General features: G+C 37.7%; 2 protein-coding genes across 7 annotated transcripts in view; one reads left to right on the forward strand and one right to left on the reverse strand.

The window, feature by feature from the left end:
* AASDH (aminoadipate-semialdehyde dehydrogenase) overlaps positions 1–10360 on the forward strand; it is a 35438-nt gene extending 25078 nt beyond the window's left edge. For 4 of the 6 annotated variants that reach the window (XM_029235633.1, XM_029235636.1, XM_029235634.1 and 1 more), the window contains 6 exons: positions 860–975; positions 1992–2787; positions 5462–5625; positions 6823–6945; positions 7765–7896; positions 9579–10360. In XM_029235633.1, the coding sequence (XP_029091466.1) occupies positions 860–975; positions 1992–2787; positions 5462–5625; positions 6823–6945; positions 7765–7896; positions 9579–9968 (1721 nt within the window). In that variant the 3' untranslated portion in view covers positions 9969–10360. The remainder of the gene's footprint in view (positions 1–859; positions 976–1991; positions 2788–5461; positions 5626–6822; positions 6946–7764; positions 7897–9578) is intronic. The other 2 variants (XM_029235631.1, XM_029235632.1) reach the window with 1 other exon arrangement.
* A 3468-nt stretch (positions 10361–13828) lies between these two features.
* Positions 13829–18811, reverse strand: part of KIAA1211 (KIAA1211 ortholog) — a 39392-nt gene continuing 34409 nt past the window's right edge. Inside the window, exon 9 of the mRNA XM_029236027.1 lies at positions 13829–18784. Coding sequence (XP_029091860.1) covers positions 18624–18784 — 161 coding nt within the window. The 3' untranslated portion in view covers positions 13829–18623. The remainder of the gene's footprint in view (positions 18785–18811) is intronic.

Raw genomic sequence — 18811 nt, forward strand, 5'->3', positions numbered from 1 at the left:
CTTATGTGGAAAATAAGGCTTAAGAGGTTAAATAATTTCCCCAAAATCACATTGCTAGTTAGTAGTAGAGTTGAAATTCTGTAGGACTGTTTGACTTCAAAACATGTGCTCTTAATCACCATATTCTATTACTTTCCCAATTTCATCTTTATTTAATATTTCAGAATGTGGTTATTGCTCAGTAAATAGTACCATTTCTTTAGCTCTTTGCATGAGAGCAACATTAGCCCCTCCTTTCTTTTTTTTCTTTTATTTAAAATTATTTATTTTTTTGGCTGCATTGGGTCTTTGTGGCTGCGTGCGGGCTTTCTCTCCTTTTTTTTTTCTTTTAAAAATATTATTTATTTTTGGCTGCGTTGTGTCTTCGCTGCTGTGCGTGGGTTTTCTGTAGTTGCGGCGAGCGGGGGCTACTGTGTTGTGGTGCACTAGTGTTGCGGTGCGCAGGCTTCTCATTGTGGTGGCTTCTCTTTTTGCGGAGCGTGGGCTCTAGGCTCGCAGGCTTCAGTAGTTGTGGCTCGCAGGCTCCAAAGCACAGGCTCAGTAGTTGTGGCGCACGGGCTTAGTCGCTCTGCGGCATGTGGGATCTTCCCAGACCAGGGATTGAACAGGTGTCCTCTGCGTTGGCAGGTATCGGATTCCTAACCACTGTGCCACCAGGGAAGTCCCTCCTTTCTTCTTATCTGCTACCCACTACATTCTGGGTAGCATGGGACTGTCTTCTTGATTATTGATTCTGCATGACAAACTATTTTATAGGATTTCTAACCTTAACAATGAAAAGTGTGTGTATTGTGACTAACAAAAGACATGAAGGGGTCAAGCTGAAATTTAAAAATTGTTATTTCTCTTTTGTATTAAGGCAAAATTGATGTTTCTGAGTTAAATAAGATTTATTTAAACTCCATAAACTTGAAGTCTGAATGTAAACTCAATGGAAAAGAGGAACTTTGGGGAAAATTACATCATTTGTGGAAGGTACAACTTTTAAGATACAAATTTGTTATTATAAAGAGGTCGTTGTATATCTTCAGGGAATGTAGCATCCTAATAAGTCTGATAAAATTTTCTAAGAATATTACTGCTGCCCAGATGTTAAGTAGTATAGCTTTGTTTTATTCAATTTGTATTCAAATAAGGGTTAGGTTCTCTACTGCAAGATTAGATTAAGCTCCCTATATAGAAATTTATTGGAAGTGAGGTAGTCATAAAAGGCACGAGTAGACAAAACGCCTCTTGACATAACTTTTCCCTAAGATGGTCAGTCAAGTGCAGTAACACTTGTCAGAGTTGAAAAAATAGCCGAATCTTGCTGTACCACAATCTGTGGTATAAAGGCTTAACATAATTATTCCAGAAGAACTTTCAGTAACAACATGTATGCTTCTGCTTAAGGGAATTTATATATATATATATATGTATATAACAATTAAAAACTTATTTTAAAATATATATATTTTATTACCTATGATTTACAGGTCAGTATATTTTTCTTAGATAAAATTTGGAGTTTTCTAAAGGGTTCTAACAAGAGGATGTAACTGTACAGTCTTGTCTGAAAATAGATATCTAGATAAAAGTAATATCCACTTCATTTTTAGCTTCTTGGAAAATAATTTCGGTTTATGTGAAGTTAATGAAAATAATTATTCCCATATTTTAGAAATATCAGATATTGTTAATATCTGATATTAAATCAGGTGTTTTTATAATTCCATTCCCTATTGTATGGGTAGAAAAACTGCTCTAAAGGGAAGTATAATTTGCAGTTCTAGGGTAGTTTGTGACAAAATTGGTAGCATAATGATGGTCTCCTTTACTATATAGAAAATAATTTTAAAATTTACTTTAATTGTTAAAAAATTTATTTTGTGTGTGTTTTGTGTTCATCTCATTAATGTAGTTACCATCATCTATATATTACCTTTAAATGCTGAATTCTTTTGGTTTTAGATCTTTAACTTCACCATATTTCTCACTTCTCTAATCTGTAGTCTGTTCTGAGTCTCTCAGAAGACCCTTTGAAGGTTCCTGATGAGTCACTCTTCTTAAATAGTGGTGGAGATTCTTTGAAGTCCATACGGCTCCTCAATGAGATTGAAAACCTTGTTGGCACATCAGTACCTGGGCTTCTGGAAATTATTCTTAGCAGTTCTATTTTAGAGATTTACAATCACATCCTTCAAACAGTGTTTCCAGATGAAGATCTGACATTTAGCAAGAATTATGCCACAAAAAGAAAATCCAGCGATGTTAATCAAGAGGAAACCAGTGGAAAATCTTTACATCAGGAATCTGTCATGCCTTTAAATTGTGACAACGAGATCAATGCTTTTATTGCACTAAGCCGAGGGAGTCAGATTTTGTCTCTGAATACTACTAGGTTTTTAACTAAGTTGGAACATTGCCCTTCAGCCTATTCTTCTGATTTAATTTCACAGACTAACATTCAAAATATGAAAAGCTTAAATCCTCCAGCTCTTATTGGGAAGTCAAAAGATATGTCCTGTGTTGCAAAAGTTTCTGAAGAGGAAACATCTGTGATGGGGGCTGAGAAAATGGAGTTTCATGTGAGGTGGAGGTCAGACACAGGCAAATGTGTGGATGCTTCACCTCTGCTTGTAATACCAGCTGTTGATAAGTCATCTGCAACTGTGTACATTGGCTCCCATTCTCATAGAATGATGGCAGTTGATCTTTACTCTGGAAAGGTGAAATGGGAACAGATTTTGGGAGATCGCATTGAATCCTCAGCATGTGTATCTAAGTGTGGAAACTTCATTGTAGTGGGTAAGTTTCTGAATTTGAGGTTTATAGAGTTAAATTTAATTACCATATGGTAATGCTAGTAGGGCCAAGTTAAATTTTAAAAACCTATGTATAGTAGGTTTGGTTGCTGTCAAAGAATAATAGTTAACTACATGCTGATTCATAGTGTGGGCCTTGGGTCAGAGTTTCTGGATTTGAAGCTAACTCTAAAGCTGTTACCAGCTCTGTGACCTTCAACGAGTTGCTGAACTTCTTAGAACTTCAGTTTTCTTATGAGTATATGGGCATAATAAATAAAACATGGTGCTTCATCACAGATTATCGCCAGACTTAATGCTTTAGAATAATAAACATTTATTTATTTAGTTATTGGGATATAGTTGCTTTAATAAACATTTATTATCTCACAGTTTCTATGGGTCAGGAATTTAGGAGGGGTTTAGCTGAAAGTTCTGGCTCAGGGTTTTTCATGTGGCAGCAACCATCTGAAGGCTTGACGAGCTGGAAAAGTCTGCTTCTAAGATGGCTTACTCACATTGCGGCAAACAGAAGACTTCAGTTTTTGCTGGTTTTTGGCAGGAAGCTTCAGTTTCTTGCCACATGGGCTTCTCCATAGGCTGCTTGAATGCCCTCACAACATGGAAGCTAACTTCCCTCAGAGTGAGTGACCCAAGAGAGTGATTGAGGAGGAACGCAGTACTTTTAGTGTCTAAAGTTGTATACCATTATTTGTGCCTTAGTCTGTTATTAGAAGAACAACATTAAGTCTGGCCCACACTCAGAGGGAGGGGAATTAGCTTCACCTGTTGAATATCTCTGAGTATCAAAGAATTTGTGGATATATTTTAAAACTACCACAATAATCATAGAGCTTTTGAGAGGATTAAATGAAATAATTGCTTGTGAATCCTTTAGTACATTGCTAGGGACAGACTAAGTGCTCCAAGAATAATAGTTAACTACATGCTGATTCACAGTGTGGGCCTTAGGTCAGAGTTTCTGGATTTGAACCTAGCTCTAAAGCTACTACCAGCTCTGTGACCTTCAACAAGTGTTAGCTACTACCTTCTACTCAGTTTCATTAAGGTGTAGGTGACTTTTACTTTACAAAGATATGGGGGTCTAGGCGTAATGTCTCCTCAACTACCACTCTCTTTTTACCCCCCAAACTACATCAAGTTTTACTTTAATGCTCATGGCATCTGCTTACCAAAGCTGTTCAGACTAAGTGCTTAGGAATATATCTCCCTACTTATGTTAGCCTGGCTAGAATCTACTTGAATCTGAGTTTGATTCTTCTGTATTGAAAACTTACATTTTGAAAATTATACTACAGGAAACTTTCAGTTATACATGTGAATGATCATGAGTAATCCCTATCCATGAAAGTCAGCTCATTGAGGTTACTGTTTGCATTCCAAGTGTCTAAACCCAAAGCCTCTGGCACGTGGTGGTCACTTAGTACTTTTTTTCTCTTTTTAAAAAAATTTCCAGTTTTATTGAGATGTAATTGCCATACAACATTTTATTAGCTTAAGGTATACAATATAATGTTTGATATGTGTATATTGCAAAATGATTACCACAGTAAATCTAGTTAGCATACATCACCTCAAATATACAGTTCAGTGTTGTTAACTATCACTTAGTACTTTAAATATTTGTTATTAATATAATATACAGTAAAACCCTTTTTAGTATACAGTTTTATATTTTGACAGATACATACTATCATGTAACCACTACCACAATCAAGAGTCCACTGCTCCAGGGACTTCCCCGGTGGCGCAGTGGTTAAGAATCCGCCTGCCAGTGCAGGGGACACAAGTGTGATCCCTGGTCTGGGAAGATCCCACATGCAGCGGAGCAACTAAGCCCGTGCACCACAACTACTGAGCCTGTGCTCTAGAGCCCATGCGCCACAACTACTGAAGCCCGCACGTCTAGAACCCATGCGCCACAACTACTGAAGCCCGCACGTCTAGAGCCCATGCTCCACAACAAGAGAAGCCACTGCAGTGAGAAGCCTGTGCACCGCAACGAAGAGTAGCCCCTGCTCCCCGCAACTAGAGAAAGCCCGTGCATAGCAACGAAGACCCAACACTGCCAAAATAATATATATATATATATATATATATATATATATATATATATATGCATATAGTAGCACTTCACTGTGAGCATTACATGAGTTAACAGATATAAAATTCTTAGAGTAGTACCCTTCACAAGGTAAAAGGTCAATAAACATTTGGTCATTGTTAATGTTAGCATTTCTGGAACACCTACTATGTACTGGGCATTTATCCTAATTATCACAGTAACCCTGATGTAGATGTATCCACATTCAGCAGAAAGATAATCTAGGCCCAGTGATGCTAGGTAATTTGCCCAAAGGATGGCCATGACAAGATCTGAATCCAAGTCTGTCAAAGCCTCTTGCTGCTGCAGCATGCTCATGTTCATTGTTTTCCTGGTGGTGAAGCACTTTATGGTACTTTTAAAATGTAAGGTGTACTTACTAAATAGGTTTTTTATACAAATGGTTGCTGCTTTGCTGAAATGTAAATCGAGCCAAACATAGAGCCTAAGTACACATGAAGAACATCGAATATATATTGTCATGATTTAAGCCAAATAATTATTTTCCAGTGACATATCTAAATCTCATCTTTTGTATTTTGTTTCCCAACAGGCTGTCATAATGGGTTGGTTTATATTCTGAAGAGTAATAGTGGAGAAAAATACTGGGTGTTTACTACTGATGATGCTGTCAAAAGCTCAGCAACTGTGGATCCAACCACAGGACTTTTTTACATTGGCTCTCATGACCAGCATGCATATGCTTTAGATATATATGTAAGAATTCACTTCATCAATTTCATACCATAAGCATAGATAGAAGAGTGTGAAACTATCAGGTGGTGGTGACTAGGGGAGCAGGTATTAACTATTCCCAAGTTTGTGATCTGGGAAGATTAAGGGGTTAATTAACAGCCATAATATCTTAAGACAATTTTAACTTCCTTACCGAATTTTCACAAATAAATTTACTACTCAGAGGTTTGAAATATAAGGAACTTAGAATGCCATCTTGACAATAGAGAAGAATCACAAAAATATCAATAAGAACTGATTACATAAAATTTTTTAATTTAAGAATTATAAAATTAAAAAGAAATAAGTTGGGAAAAGTTTTTGAAACAAGTGTGACAGAGTTAAAATAGTCATAAGTATAAATTAAGAGCAAATACAAATAAGAAAAATATAAAGGTCCAGATAGAAAAATAAACAAGGGATATAAATGCACAGGACCCCAAAGAAGAAATAGCTAGTAAATGTATTTAAATATTTCATATGTTTAAGAATCAAAGGAATGAAAATTTAAAACTTTGAGATAAAGAAGCAAATGTTATTAGAGTGTAGCATTAAATGCTGGTGACAATGGTGGGAGGTAAAGCCTTCGAGGAAAACAGTTTGACCATAGGTAACAATTTCATATCCGTTGATTCAGTAAAATTCTTCTAGGAATCTGTCCTGGCAAAATAATCAGAAACATGGACAGATATATGCACGAAGATGTCTATTTCCAAATTGTTTATAACACCAAGCAATTAGTTCAAGACAATTTTCAATGATAAGGTAGAGAAATTATTTTGTGTTCATATGGGATATGATCCATTAAAGTAATATTTAAAGAGTTTTACAAAATAAGTGAGCTAAATTAGATACAAAGTGTATGATATTCAGAGTGATGATCTCAAGTATATTAAGCTGTGTGTGTGTGCGTGTACCAAAAAGATCACAAGGGAAAATGCTAAAATGTTAACAGTGGTAATCTCTGGGTATTGGCTTTTGTCATCTTTTTATACTAACTTGATTCTCCACAGTGAGTATATATTATTTTTATACTAAAAATAAAAGTTATATTAACTAAGATAGACATAACATCAGGAGGGACAGGATATGTATATTTTGTTAATCACCAGCAGAAACCAATTAATTGGCTTTCTTTTTCTTTTTTTTTTTTTTTTTAATTTGCTTTCTTATTTGCAGAAAAAGAAGTGTGTTTGGAAGTTGAAATGCGGAGGAACTGTTTTTTCTTCTCCTTGTTTGAGCCTGATTCCATATCACTTGTATTTTGCTACGCTGGGAGGACTTTTACTGGCTATAAATCCTGTAGGCATAAAAGAATATTTATTGATTTTATTACCTATTTTTCTTTAATATTTTTTATTTTTGCTTTGAATTCTGAAAATTTGAAGTAGATCTCAGTTAGATATAGTCCATACATTACTGAACCACAATTCATTAAAAATGACTGACATAAAGTATAGAAAGATGAGAAAAATCTAAGTTCTGTGTATGTCTTTTATCAATTTTTTATTTTTATTTTATTTTTTTGGCTACGTTGGGTCTTCATTGCTGTGCATGGGCTTTCTCTAGTGGCAGAGAGCGGGGGCTACTCTTCATTGTGGTGCGTGGGCTTATTGCGGTGGCTTGTTGTGGAGCACGGGCTCTAGGTGCTCCGGCTTCAGTAGTTGCAGAGCGTGGGCTCTAGGCGTGTGCTTCAGAAGTTGTGGCGTGCGGGCTTAGTTGCTCCATGGCGTGGGGATCTTCCCGGACCAGGGATCGAACCCGTGTCCCCTCCTTTGGCACGCGGATTCTTAACCACTGTGCCACCAGGGAAGTCCTATCAATTTTTTAAGTTGGCAGACTGTTCTCGGTCCTGTCAAGAACTTCGTGTCCATTCTAAGGATGGAATTTATGTGCTAGTTATTTCTTTCCTGGTTTTATTGCAAGTTTTTAGCATTCATAAGTAGCACTCATTAATTTTGTAGCTGTGTATATGTGTACTAGCTTCATTTATAATGTCAGCATGCCATTATAGCATTTTCTGGTGTTTATAGCTTTACCTCTGGGAGATTTATGAGTTTATTTTATAAAGGGTAGTTGATTAGTAGAATTATTTAAATGCTGTGAATTGCTTTTTGACAGGCCACTGGGAGGAGAGTTTGGAAACATTCCTGTGGAAAGCCACTCTTTTCTTCTCCACGGTGTTGCCTACAGTATATTTGTATTGGCTGTGTAGATGGGAATTTTCTCTGCTTTACTCACTTTGGAGAACAGGTAAAAATTTCTAGTTCTGTTTTATTTACATTTCTCAAAGGCATAGTAGCTGGTGACAACTGAAGTAAAATTTTAAACATTATTTGACCCATTGTGTTGAAAACTAATTCTATTTTAATTGTCAAACCACGGGTTTTTAAAATTTTGAATGACGCTATAATAGATTTAAAAGATTCTATCCAAACATTGTTTTACTTTTGCCATTCTCCTCTCACAATTTAAAAAATGTCATCAGTTTTTTTTTTTTTTTTTTTTTTGCGGTACGCGGGCCTCTCACTGTTGTGGCCTCTCCCGTTGCGGAGCACAGGCTCCAGACGCGCAGGCCCTGCGGCCATGGCTCACGGGCCCAGCCGCTCCGCGGCATGTGGGATCTTCCCGGACCGGGGCATGAACCCGTGTCCCCTGCATTGGCAGGCGGACTCTTAACCACTGCGCCACCAGGGAAGCCCATGTTATCAGTTTTTAGCCAACTTTATTATAACCTCTATTCCGATTGTGAACATTTAAATAAACTCCTGCTTTTTCGATGAAAACCTAAATCTGTTACATAACCCAATTTACATTGTGTGGAAGTTCCATCTTCAACTTCATGATCGGCAGGGTAGGCTCCTTCTGAGTCATAATAGGTCTTTCGTTGGGATAATAATCTCTACTTCTTTACGCATAAGTGACTGTGGCACAACTTCTGTGTTTTTGATTTTGGGGATTATTTTGTGGACTTGAGAGTGTACTAGCTCCAACGTAAGTTAGCCCATTGCTGGCTACAGTTGACTTTGGGTGCTTTTTATTCTACATTCACCCCTCATAGCCTAGCAGTTTCTTTTGTTCTGTGTGACAATTACTTTGTGATGAAATCTTTTATTAAGTTCACTTAATATTTTTTATTTACAAAGTAATTTGAATATATTCTCACCTTTGGATTTCTAAAAAGCAGCAAATGCTATTACCCCCCTTTTTTTTTTACCTTTTCTGAATGAACCAAAGAAAGATTAAAGTGATTTTGTCCAAGTCAGGGACAGAATTGAGATTACAAATCATATTTCATGAATATACCCACTCTTTTTATTTTGCTTTTACTCTACTGCTATTACTATGGATTTGCAAACACTATCTTAGACTTATGCTTTTTCTTCCTTGTGTGTTTTCTTTAAAATATGGCTGACAGGTTAATCTATAGTAGCTTTGAAATAAGCAAACAGTGTATATATCTACAGGGTAGACACACAACTCATAGCTCTTTGTTTAAAGCTTTAAATTATTGCACATAAACTTTTCCTTTCAGCCTACTTACCCCCTTATTCCTCCATTAGGAGACCAGAATAAGATACAATTTTTAATAACATACACTGAAAACTGTGTAGTTTTTTCTTCGAAATAAGTGTCTCTGAACATATAAGTAATAACTTTTGAATGGGGTTCGAAATGAATTTTACTTCATAATATTATGCATAGCGGTGATTTATGTAATAAGGACACTCACTGGTGGGTTTTGTGCTAGATTTTACCATTGGGACAGAGGTCTAATCTGAGGGTGCTACTTTTGGGAGAAAGCCATTATTTTCTCTGTGTATAGTTACCATTCAGTAGCCTGCGTCTCTCACATTTTATTAAGAATTTCAAAAAGCTTTATAGAATTGTTGAAATGAGATGAATGAATTATTTTTGCCTTTATCACCCTTCAGATTTGGCAGTTCTCTACCAATGAACCAATCTTTTCATCCCCATGTACCTCAGCATCAGAGCAAGAAATATTTTTTGGTTCCCATGATTGCTTTATCTACTGTTGTAGTATGAAAGGTCACCTCCAATGGAAATTTGAAACTACTTCAAGGGTGTATTCAACACCATTTGCTTTCCATAACCACTATCGTGGCAATGAAGTGTTGCTGGCAGCAGCATCTACTGATGGGAAGCTATGGATCTTGGAATCTAAGAGTGGAGAGTTGCAAAGTGTGTATCAACTTCCTGGAGAAGTTTTCTCTTCTCCTGTGGTCTGGGAATCAATGCTTATTATTGGATGTAGAAATAATTATGTTTATTGTCTGGATTTATTGGGTGGCAATCAAAGATAATGAAGGACAGTCTTTACTAGAATATATCTGTGAGATGTTTGAAAATATTTTACATTATGGAGCATGTGGATAGTCTTATTTTATGTTAAAGATTATATTTTGTTTAAGAAACTTGTCTATTACACTTTATTGGAAAACAACCATATTTTACTTCCTATAGGAGCAACAAATGCTTTTAAAAGGAATTATAGAACAAAACACATCAATATGTTAAGTGACAGTTTCTTTTTATTAGGCTACAGATGTTCTACTTGGTTTTTTATAAAAGGCTTCTGGAAAAAAAGATCAGAATATACTTGGTGGGTTAAAAAATTAGTCTGTGATGTAATACACCATTCACTCATTTATACTGAGATTCATAACAAGATTTTCAAAGAAAGGATCTATTTATCAAATTAGTTTCCATAATTAAAATTTTTTTATTATTATTTTTAAAATTTATTTATTTATTTATTTGGTTGCACCAGGTCGTAGTTGGGGCAGGCAGGCTCCTTTAGTTGTGGCTCGCGAGCTCCTTGGTTGCGGCACGTAGCCTCCATAGTTGCGGCTCGCCAGCTCCTTAGTTGCGGCACATGGGCTCCTTAGTTGTGGCTCACGGGCTCCTGAGTTGTAGCATGCGAACTCTTAGTTGTGGCATGCTTGTGGGATCTAGTTCCCTGACCAGGGATCGAACCCAGGCCCCCTGCACTGGGAGCAGGGAGTCTTAACCACTGCACCACCAGGGAAGTCCCTGTAGTAGTCTCTTATGATCTTTAATATTTCTGTGGTGTCAGTTGTAACTTGTTCTTTTCCATTTCTGATTTTATTGATTTGGGCCCTCTCTCTTTTTTTTATTGATGAGTCTGGCTAAAGGTTTATCTATTTTTTTTTTTAAGCTTTTCAAAGAAGCAGCTTTTAGTTTCATTTTATTGTTTTTTAAGTCTCCTTCATTTATTTCTGCTCTGATCTTTATGATTTATTTCATTATACTAACTTTGGGTTTTGTTTGTTCTTTTTCTAGTTTAGATGTAAGGTTAGGTTGTTTGAGATTTTTCTCATTTCCTGAGATAAGCTTGTATTGCCATAAACTTCTCTCTTAGAACTGCTTTTGCTGTGTCCCATAGATTTTGGATCATTGTTTTTAATTTTCATTTGTCTCCAGGTATTTTTTAAAAATTTCCTCTTTGATTTCTTCAGTGATCCATTGGTTTTTTAGTAGCATATTGTTTAGCCTCCACGTGTTTGTGGTTTTGCAGTTTTTTTCTTGTAGTTGATTTCTGGTCTTCTAGCGTTGTGGTCGGAAAAGATGCTTGATATGATTTCAATTTTCTTAAATTTACTGAGGCTTGTTTTGTGGCCTAGCATGTGATTTATCCTGGAGAGTGTTCTATGTGTACTTGAAAAGAATGTATTCTGCTGCTATTGGATGGAATGTTCTAAATGTATTTATTAAGTCTTATCTGGTCTAATGTGTCATTTAAGACACAGTGTTTCCTTACTGATTTTCTGTCTGGATGATCTGTCTGTTGATGTAATTGGGGTGTAAAACTTTCCTACTATTATTGTATTACTATTGATCTCTCCCTTTATGTCTGCTGGTATTTGCTTTATGTATTTTGGTGTTCCTATGTTGGTGTTTATATATTTACAATTGTTATGTCTTCTTGAATTGATCCTTTGATCATTATGTAGTGTCCTTCTTTGTCTCTTCCAACAGTCTTTATTCTAACATCTATTTTATCATATATAAGTATTGCTACTTACCCTGGCTTTCTTTTGATTTCCATTTGTGTTCAATACCTTTTGCATCTCTTCACTTTCAATCTGTGTATGTCTTTAGATCTGAAGTGAGTCTCCTGTAGGCAGGAAGGCGGGATATATATGGGTCTTTTAGCCACTCTATGTCTTTTGATTGGAGCATTTAGTCCATTTACATTTAAAGTAATTATATGTATGTTCTAATTGCCATTTTGTTAATTATTTTAGGGTTTTTTTGTAGGGCTGTTTTGTTCCTTCTTTTGTTCTCTTGTGATTTGATGACTATCTTTAGTGTTACGTTTGGATTCCTTTTCTCTTCTTTTGTGTATCTATTATAGATTTTTGGCTTGTAGTTACCATGAGATATTTGTATAGTAATCTGTATTTATACATGATTGTTTTATGTTGTTGATCTCTTAATTTCAAATACATTTTAACAATCCTGCATTTGTATTCTCCTCCCCTCACAATTATTATTTTTGGTATCATATTTTACCTCTGATTGTTTTGTGTAACCCTTAACTGCTTATTTTAGATATAGATGATTTTACTACTCTTTTAACCTCTCTGCTAGCTTTGTGCATGGATGATTTCCTACCTTTACTGTATGTTTGCCTTTACCAACAAGTTTTTTCATTTCATAATTTTCATTTATCTAGTTGTGGCCGTTTCTTATTCGTTAAGAGAAGTTCCTTAAATATTTCTTGTAAGTTTGGTGGTGCTGAACTCTTTTAGCTTTTGCTTGTCTGTAAAGATTTTGATCTTTCCATCAAATCTGAATGAGAGCCTTGCTGGGAGTATTCCTGGTTGTGGGTTTTTTCCTTTATCACTTTAAATATGTTGCCCTTCTGGCCTGCAGAGTTTCTGATGAAAAGTCAGCCGATAGCTTTATGGGAGTTCCTTTCTATGTTATTTGTTGTTTTTCCTTGGCTGCTTTTAATATTGTCTCTGTCTTTAATTTTTGACATTTTAATTACAGCATGTTTTAGTGTATTCCTCTTTGGGTTAATCTTGTGTGGGACTCTCTGTGCTTCCTGGACTTGGATGTCTGTTCCCTTTCCCAGGTTAGGGAAGTTTTCAGTTATTATGTCTCAGATATGTTCTCAGTCACTTTCTGTCACTCTTCTCCTTGTGGGACCCCTATAATGAGAATATTAGTGCACTCAGTGTTGTCCCAGAGGTCTCTTACACTGTCCTCATTTCTTTTCCTTTCTTTTTTCTGTTCAGCATCAATGATTTCCACTACTCTGTCTTCCAGCTCACTGATCTGTTTCTCTGTATCATTTAGTCTACTGTTGATCCTTCTAGTGTATTTTTAATTTCAGTTATCATGTTCTTCATCTGTTTGGTTATTCTTTATATTTTCTAGCTCTTTGTTAAAAACTTTTAATTTTCACTCTGTGTATCCATTCTTTTCCCATGTTCTCTGATCATCTTTACAATCACTGCCCTGAGCTCTTTTTTGGGTATTTGCCTATCTCCACTTCATTTAGTTTTTCTTGTGGGGTTTTATCTTGTTCCTTCATCTAGAACATGTTCCTCTGTTGCCTCATGTTGCCTAAGTTGCTGTTTGCATTTTTATGTTTCTGGTAGGTTGGTTATGTTTCCTGACCTTGGAGAAGTGGCCTCCTCTAGGCGACATCTTATGTGTCCCAGCAGTGCATTCCCCTCTTATCACCCAAGCTATATGCTCTGGTGGTTTCCTGCTATGAGGGCTGTGTGGGTCCTTCTGTTGTGGTGAGCTAACTATGTGGGCCGTCTGGTAGGCTTGGTTGGCCCCTGTTCAGGTTGGTTGCTAAGCCCTGCCCTGTGCAGAGGCTGTTGGCCACTGGTTGGCATGACCAGGTCACAAGATGGCTGACTGCAGAACCCCAGGGGCCCCAGGGCTAGTGCTGGCTCACTGGCGGGTAGAGTCAGGGTCTAGAAAACACCAGGGCTGTTGCCCATCCTATGGTGGATGAAGCAAAGTCCTGGGGTTAGTGCTGGTCTACTGGTAGGCAGAGCCAGGTCCTGGAGTCTGGATGCAAGGCCAATGGTCCCAGATCTGTTGTCAGATCGCTGGGGGGAAGGGGGAGGGGCTGTTCCTGACACAGTTGGGTATGGGGTTTGCGATGTCCCAGAGCTTATGTTGACCTGCTAGTGGCCAGGGTCAGGACCCAGGCCCAGATAGTCCCAGGACATGGTCTGGCCTATTGATGGGCTGCATGGGTCTGCAGCCTGTGGGATTGTGGTTTTCTTGCATCTGGTGTCTGCCCCCTGGTGGCTGAGGCTGGTCCAGAGGCTAGAACTGGCTGCCTGGACAGCACGGCCAGGGCAGGGCTGGGTCTTGGGGCTAAAAATCAGAGGGAGGATTCGACGATGGCCCTTGCCAACACCAATGTCCATGTGGTAGAAGGAACTCCCAAGAATGGCTGCCACCAGTGTCGATATGTCCCCAGGGTGAGCTGCAGCTGCCTCCTGCCTCTTTAGAAGACTCTCCAAGATCAGCAGGTAGGTCTAACCCAGGCTTCTATCAAATGACTGCTTTTGCCCTGGGTCCTGGAGCATGTGAGATTTTGTGTGTGCCCTTTAAGAGTGAAGTCTTTCTTTCCCCCAGCCCTCTGGGACTCCTGAAAGTAAACCTTACTAGCCTTCAAAGCAAAATGCTCTGGAGTCTTGTCTTCCTGGTGCGGGACCCCTGGGCTGGGGAGCCCGATGTGGGGCTCAGACCTCATAGTGCTTTGGGAGAACCTCTGCAATGTAGTTATTCTCCTATATTTGGGTCTTCCTTCCAGGGGTATGGGACTTGACTATATCACAAATCCTACCCTTCTACCCATCTTGTTGTGTTTCCTTCTTTATGTCTTTAGTTGTAGAAGATCTTTTCTGGAAGGTTCTGGTCTTTTTCATCAAAAGTTATTCTGCAAATAGCTGTGATTTTGGTGTGCCCATGAAAGAAGGTGAGCTCAGCATCTTTCGATTCCACTGTCTTGGCCAGTCCCTCCAGAATGAATTTTTAAAAGAATATTGAGTCTCTTGCAGAATTACAAAGAGGGCTAGAGCTATATACAGCCAGAAACAATGAATGCCTGAAATCATATCATTTTGGCCACAAGACAGCTACTGTCCTTGAGGCTAAATGCTTATTACCTTATGGCTGACCCCACTAACGCTGGACACTGTTTCCTACCACTGCCAGACTTCCTCACAGTCCCCCCATCTTTTGGTCAGTTGCTCCCAAACCACAGTCCCTTCCAATTTGAAGTGAAACATGTTGTTATGCCCACGAGAGAGTATAGGAAGGCACCTAACAGGCATTTCAACTGTGGTAGGAGGTGAGTGCTGCCCTCTACCAAGACCCACAAGGTAGAGATTTCCGCAAACACAGAAAGGGGATTGAGGCCATAGGTGGCCCAAAAGAACATATCTTCTGCTAGGTTTTAGACCCGTGTGGATTCATCTTTAATGTATTAACCACCTGGAGCTCTTGCTAAATGCACATTACAATTGAGAGGGCTGGAAGGAGGGGGGCTTGGCTTAGCCACAATGGAGACTGAGGCAAAAGGAAAAATCAGTAATACTGACCCTGTCTTTATTTAAAATTTTGATATTTGTTCATCATGGAATTTGCGTTAACCTTGATTTTTAAAATATTGCATTAAAATAGCATTCCTCTTGATTACTTGGTTTTTTGGCACCCAAGGCAAGTGCCTTGCTCACGTCACTCACTTTGCCCTTGTCTGGCCTCGTGAGTCAGTAGGTCTGGTCTGCGGCCCTAAGCTGCGTTTCTCACATGCTCTCGGCTTGTGCCCATGCTGTTGTTCCATGGCCCACGCTTTGAGTAAAGAGGTTGTAGGATCATTTTGTCTGAGATGCCAGACGATTCAATTCCAGTTTAGGATTGAGATAAACATTTTATTTGTCCCTACTCATTATTTTTCTCCAAAAACATCTAGTTAAAAGTATAATAAGGTACCATATAAAATGCCTTGAAATTTTTCTTTCTCAACAAAAGCTTTGTATAAATACAAGCTTTCTATAGATGGTCATTGAAATCAGTAAAAACTTCAGCTTGAAATTCCATCAGTGCCGAAGATCTTGTGGGTATTTTTTATTGAAAGATCTTTTTCCTTCAATAATGGTCATTTTACATTAAAACTTTATACAACCAAAATCTCAAAATAATAATAAAATCACACTAAGGTATTTTTATTGTTAAGTCTCTACTTCATTTTATTGTTGATAAAAATATTGCAAGACAATTGTAACTCTAATGTTTCTGCTTTAAAATAAGCAATTAAAACTAAACATCACAAGAAGAGACAATGAATACATACAATTTGCTAATAACTGGCTAAAATGATAATTTAATAGTAATTAATGTATAAGAAACAATTGCACTTGAAAAATTAAAAAAGTAAAGAAAAAACCTCTAGTTTTGTAATATGTCTTATGAACAGAGGTTAATCATCTATAACCTTGCCAGGAGAAGTGTATGTTTGTTTAAATTAAAAAAAAAAAGCTTGTGTATTTAACTAGCAATCATTCATTTCTTTTAAGTCTTGAATTTTTTATATGCTTTATAGAATTTCCCCCATAGTTTGTTGATCAGAAAAGACTGCAACACAACTAAAGCAAAATAACACTTCATTGGTATTTAGTGCAAAGTAGGAGTAATTTTTACATGAAATATTAAACATGTAGCCTTTAGAAGTTGTTGGAAGTAAGTGTTATGACTTACTTCCAGTATACTTTCCTCAGTATACTCTTAAAAAGATTTTGATGGAAATTTTTTAACTGAGGTATTTCTCCTCCTTTGTATGGGATCAGTGGTAGGTAAGCCAGTACAGAGTTGACTTGTCTACCATTCTTTGTTAATGATCTGATTTATGCACCTGTTCTCTGCCATTACTGTGATATTATTCAAAGCTGACAGGATGACAGAAAAAGACAATGCAGAAGAATTAATGTAGCAGTATAATTCCAGGGCTCTAGGTGGAGAGATGCCTATTAAGAAGTGTTATATTAGTGAGGAAATCATTGAAACTAACAAATGTCTACATATTTGATTTAGAAATGAACATCACTGTGGAAAACATGCAGTGGAATATTAATTGCTTCTCATAGCCATAAAAAAATTAACGTTCCATTGGTTCTTAACAGTCTGAAGGTCCACTATATATAATATTAACTCCAACTTGCAAAAGTACAACTATCCACTTCACCACACATGCCAGCTGCTACCATGAGGCTGAGCCATCGTTTCCAGAAAGAAAATGCCTTGTATATGGTAAATAACTTCGCTGTCATCCTTTCTTTAAGGTACATAATAGTGTAACAGCACACTGTCTACTGAGTAAGCATAGAGGAAAATGATACTAATAAAATACTAATGTGTTTTTGTAGGAGAGGAGAAAAGGATGTAATTCCTTCCCCTGCTGTACTAGGCAAAGGATTTGTACTTAGATTTTGAAGTCAGGATTGAAGAAAAAGGTAATATGCCAACACCACGAAATGTAGGTTAGTACCAGCAATGTGTGGGTTTGCTGTATTTCTGTGTGTCATGTAAAGCAAATTTAGGGAAATAAAAGTGAATATATGTGGCTTTTAAATTGCCAAGTCCTTTTTTTATCACGTGTATAACAACAAGGCCACTTAAAACTCTGAGATGTTTTTAAAGGTAGCAAGGTGAATGCTCTACATTATAAATGCTATTGAACATTTGACTCTAAATATGAATTACTTGATTATGGTAAAGAAAGAAACTTCCCACAGGAAGTCCTTTAGTACAGAGACTTCAAATCTTGTCTTACTGTTAACTTTCCCTAAAGATTTAAAAGATTTTCAGAGATATGTAATGTCAATAGACTCTTATACCCTGTAATAAATGGCTGGTTTGGGGGGGTTGTTTTATTATTTTTCCTATCTCACTTTTGCTGCTTTGGGTGAAATGAGCCTCCCCTTCAGAGTTTTAAAAACTAGATTACACTAGAAGCAGTGTGTCCCACACTTCTCAACCTCTGTGATATACCAGAACTCATCTGAAGAGTTTTTACCAGAATATACACATCTGGCCCCATCCTCACAGGATCTCTGATGATTGAGTAGGTCTGGGAGGGAGCCTGAACTTCTTAAGAACAACTGCACTAGACGGGGATTCTCAGAGACAGAGAATTTGTAGCTGCTGCTGCTTCTTCTTTTTTTTTATTTTTAATCATTTTAAATAAAAATGTTCCCTAGGAGCCAGCTGGGCCAAATGGTTAACGTGTCCTTGAGGAGAGCTGTGGTATAACAGGGCCTGTAGCCCAACAGTGCGGTAGAAGAGTCAATGGACTCGCTGTCTGTGTTACAGTTTCCTGTTGGGGCAAAATCAGGAGAAGCAGACATGGGCAAAGAGTTGGGAGCCAGACTTTTACTTGCAATTCCCAGTTACTCACTGCATTCAGGCGAATGGGCACTCTTGTTTATATAAGATCCTTTCACTATTACTATAGAAAAGGGTAGAAATCCCCAAGCACATGGTAAATGGTTTGGAACAAAGAAACAGGAGTACAGAATCAAGAAAACTATTACAAAGATTGGCAAAAGTACATGTTCTGAGCGGTGTGTGGGTGTACGTGTGTGGAAGGGCCATGGAATGGGTGTGGCAGGCGCTCGTGAGAAGTTCTCAGTCTGGAGATTTTGCTTCATGTGGTCCCTAGGACGGAATTTTCTCTTTAGAATTAGGAGGACCTCAAGGCACCAGGACCTAGGGCTGTGCAAATACACTCTTTACAAGGAACACCACCAGTTCAGTTTCTGAACATTATTTTAGAGCCTATAAAACATGCTGCTTTTCCCTAGCTTCGTTTCTTTCTTTACCTCATATAAAAAATAAATAAATAAAAAGGGCAAGAGAAGAGCCAATAACTGGCAGTAGGAATGGATAAGAGTCACTCTTTACTTAATAATCTGTGGACAGTCGCTCCAGGCCTTGGCTTTCCTTTTGGCCAAAGCCAGCCAGGCTGGTTCTGTTGACACGGGGGCAGCGTCTGGGGTAGAGAATCTCTTTGTGACTTCTTTCACCAGTGGTGCTGGGGGAGCCGAATCAGAGATCTCCACTAGATTGCATTTTGAAGGAAAAGGAG

This window comes from Monodon monoceros, unplaced genomic scaffold, assembly GCF_005190385.1.
Source record: "Monodon monoceros isolate NGI ecotype Baffin Bay Population unplaced genomic scaffold, NGI_Narwhal_1 Super_Scaffold_20, whole genome shotgun sequence".
NCBI lineage: Eukaryota > Metazoa > Chordata > Mammalia > Artiodactyla > Monodontidae > Monodon > Monodon monoceros.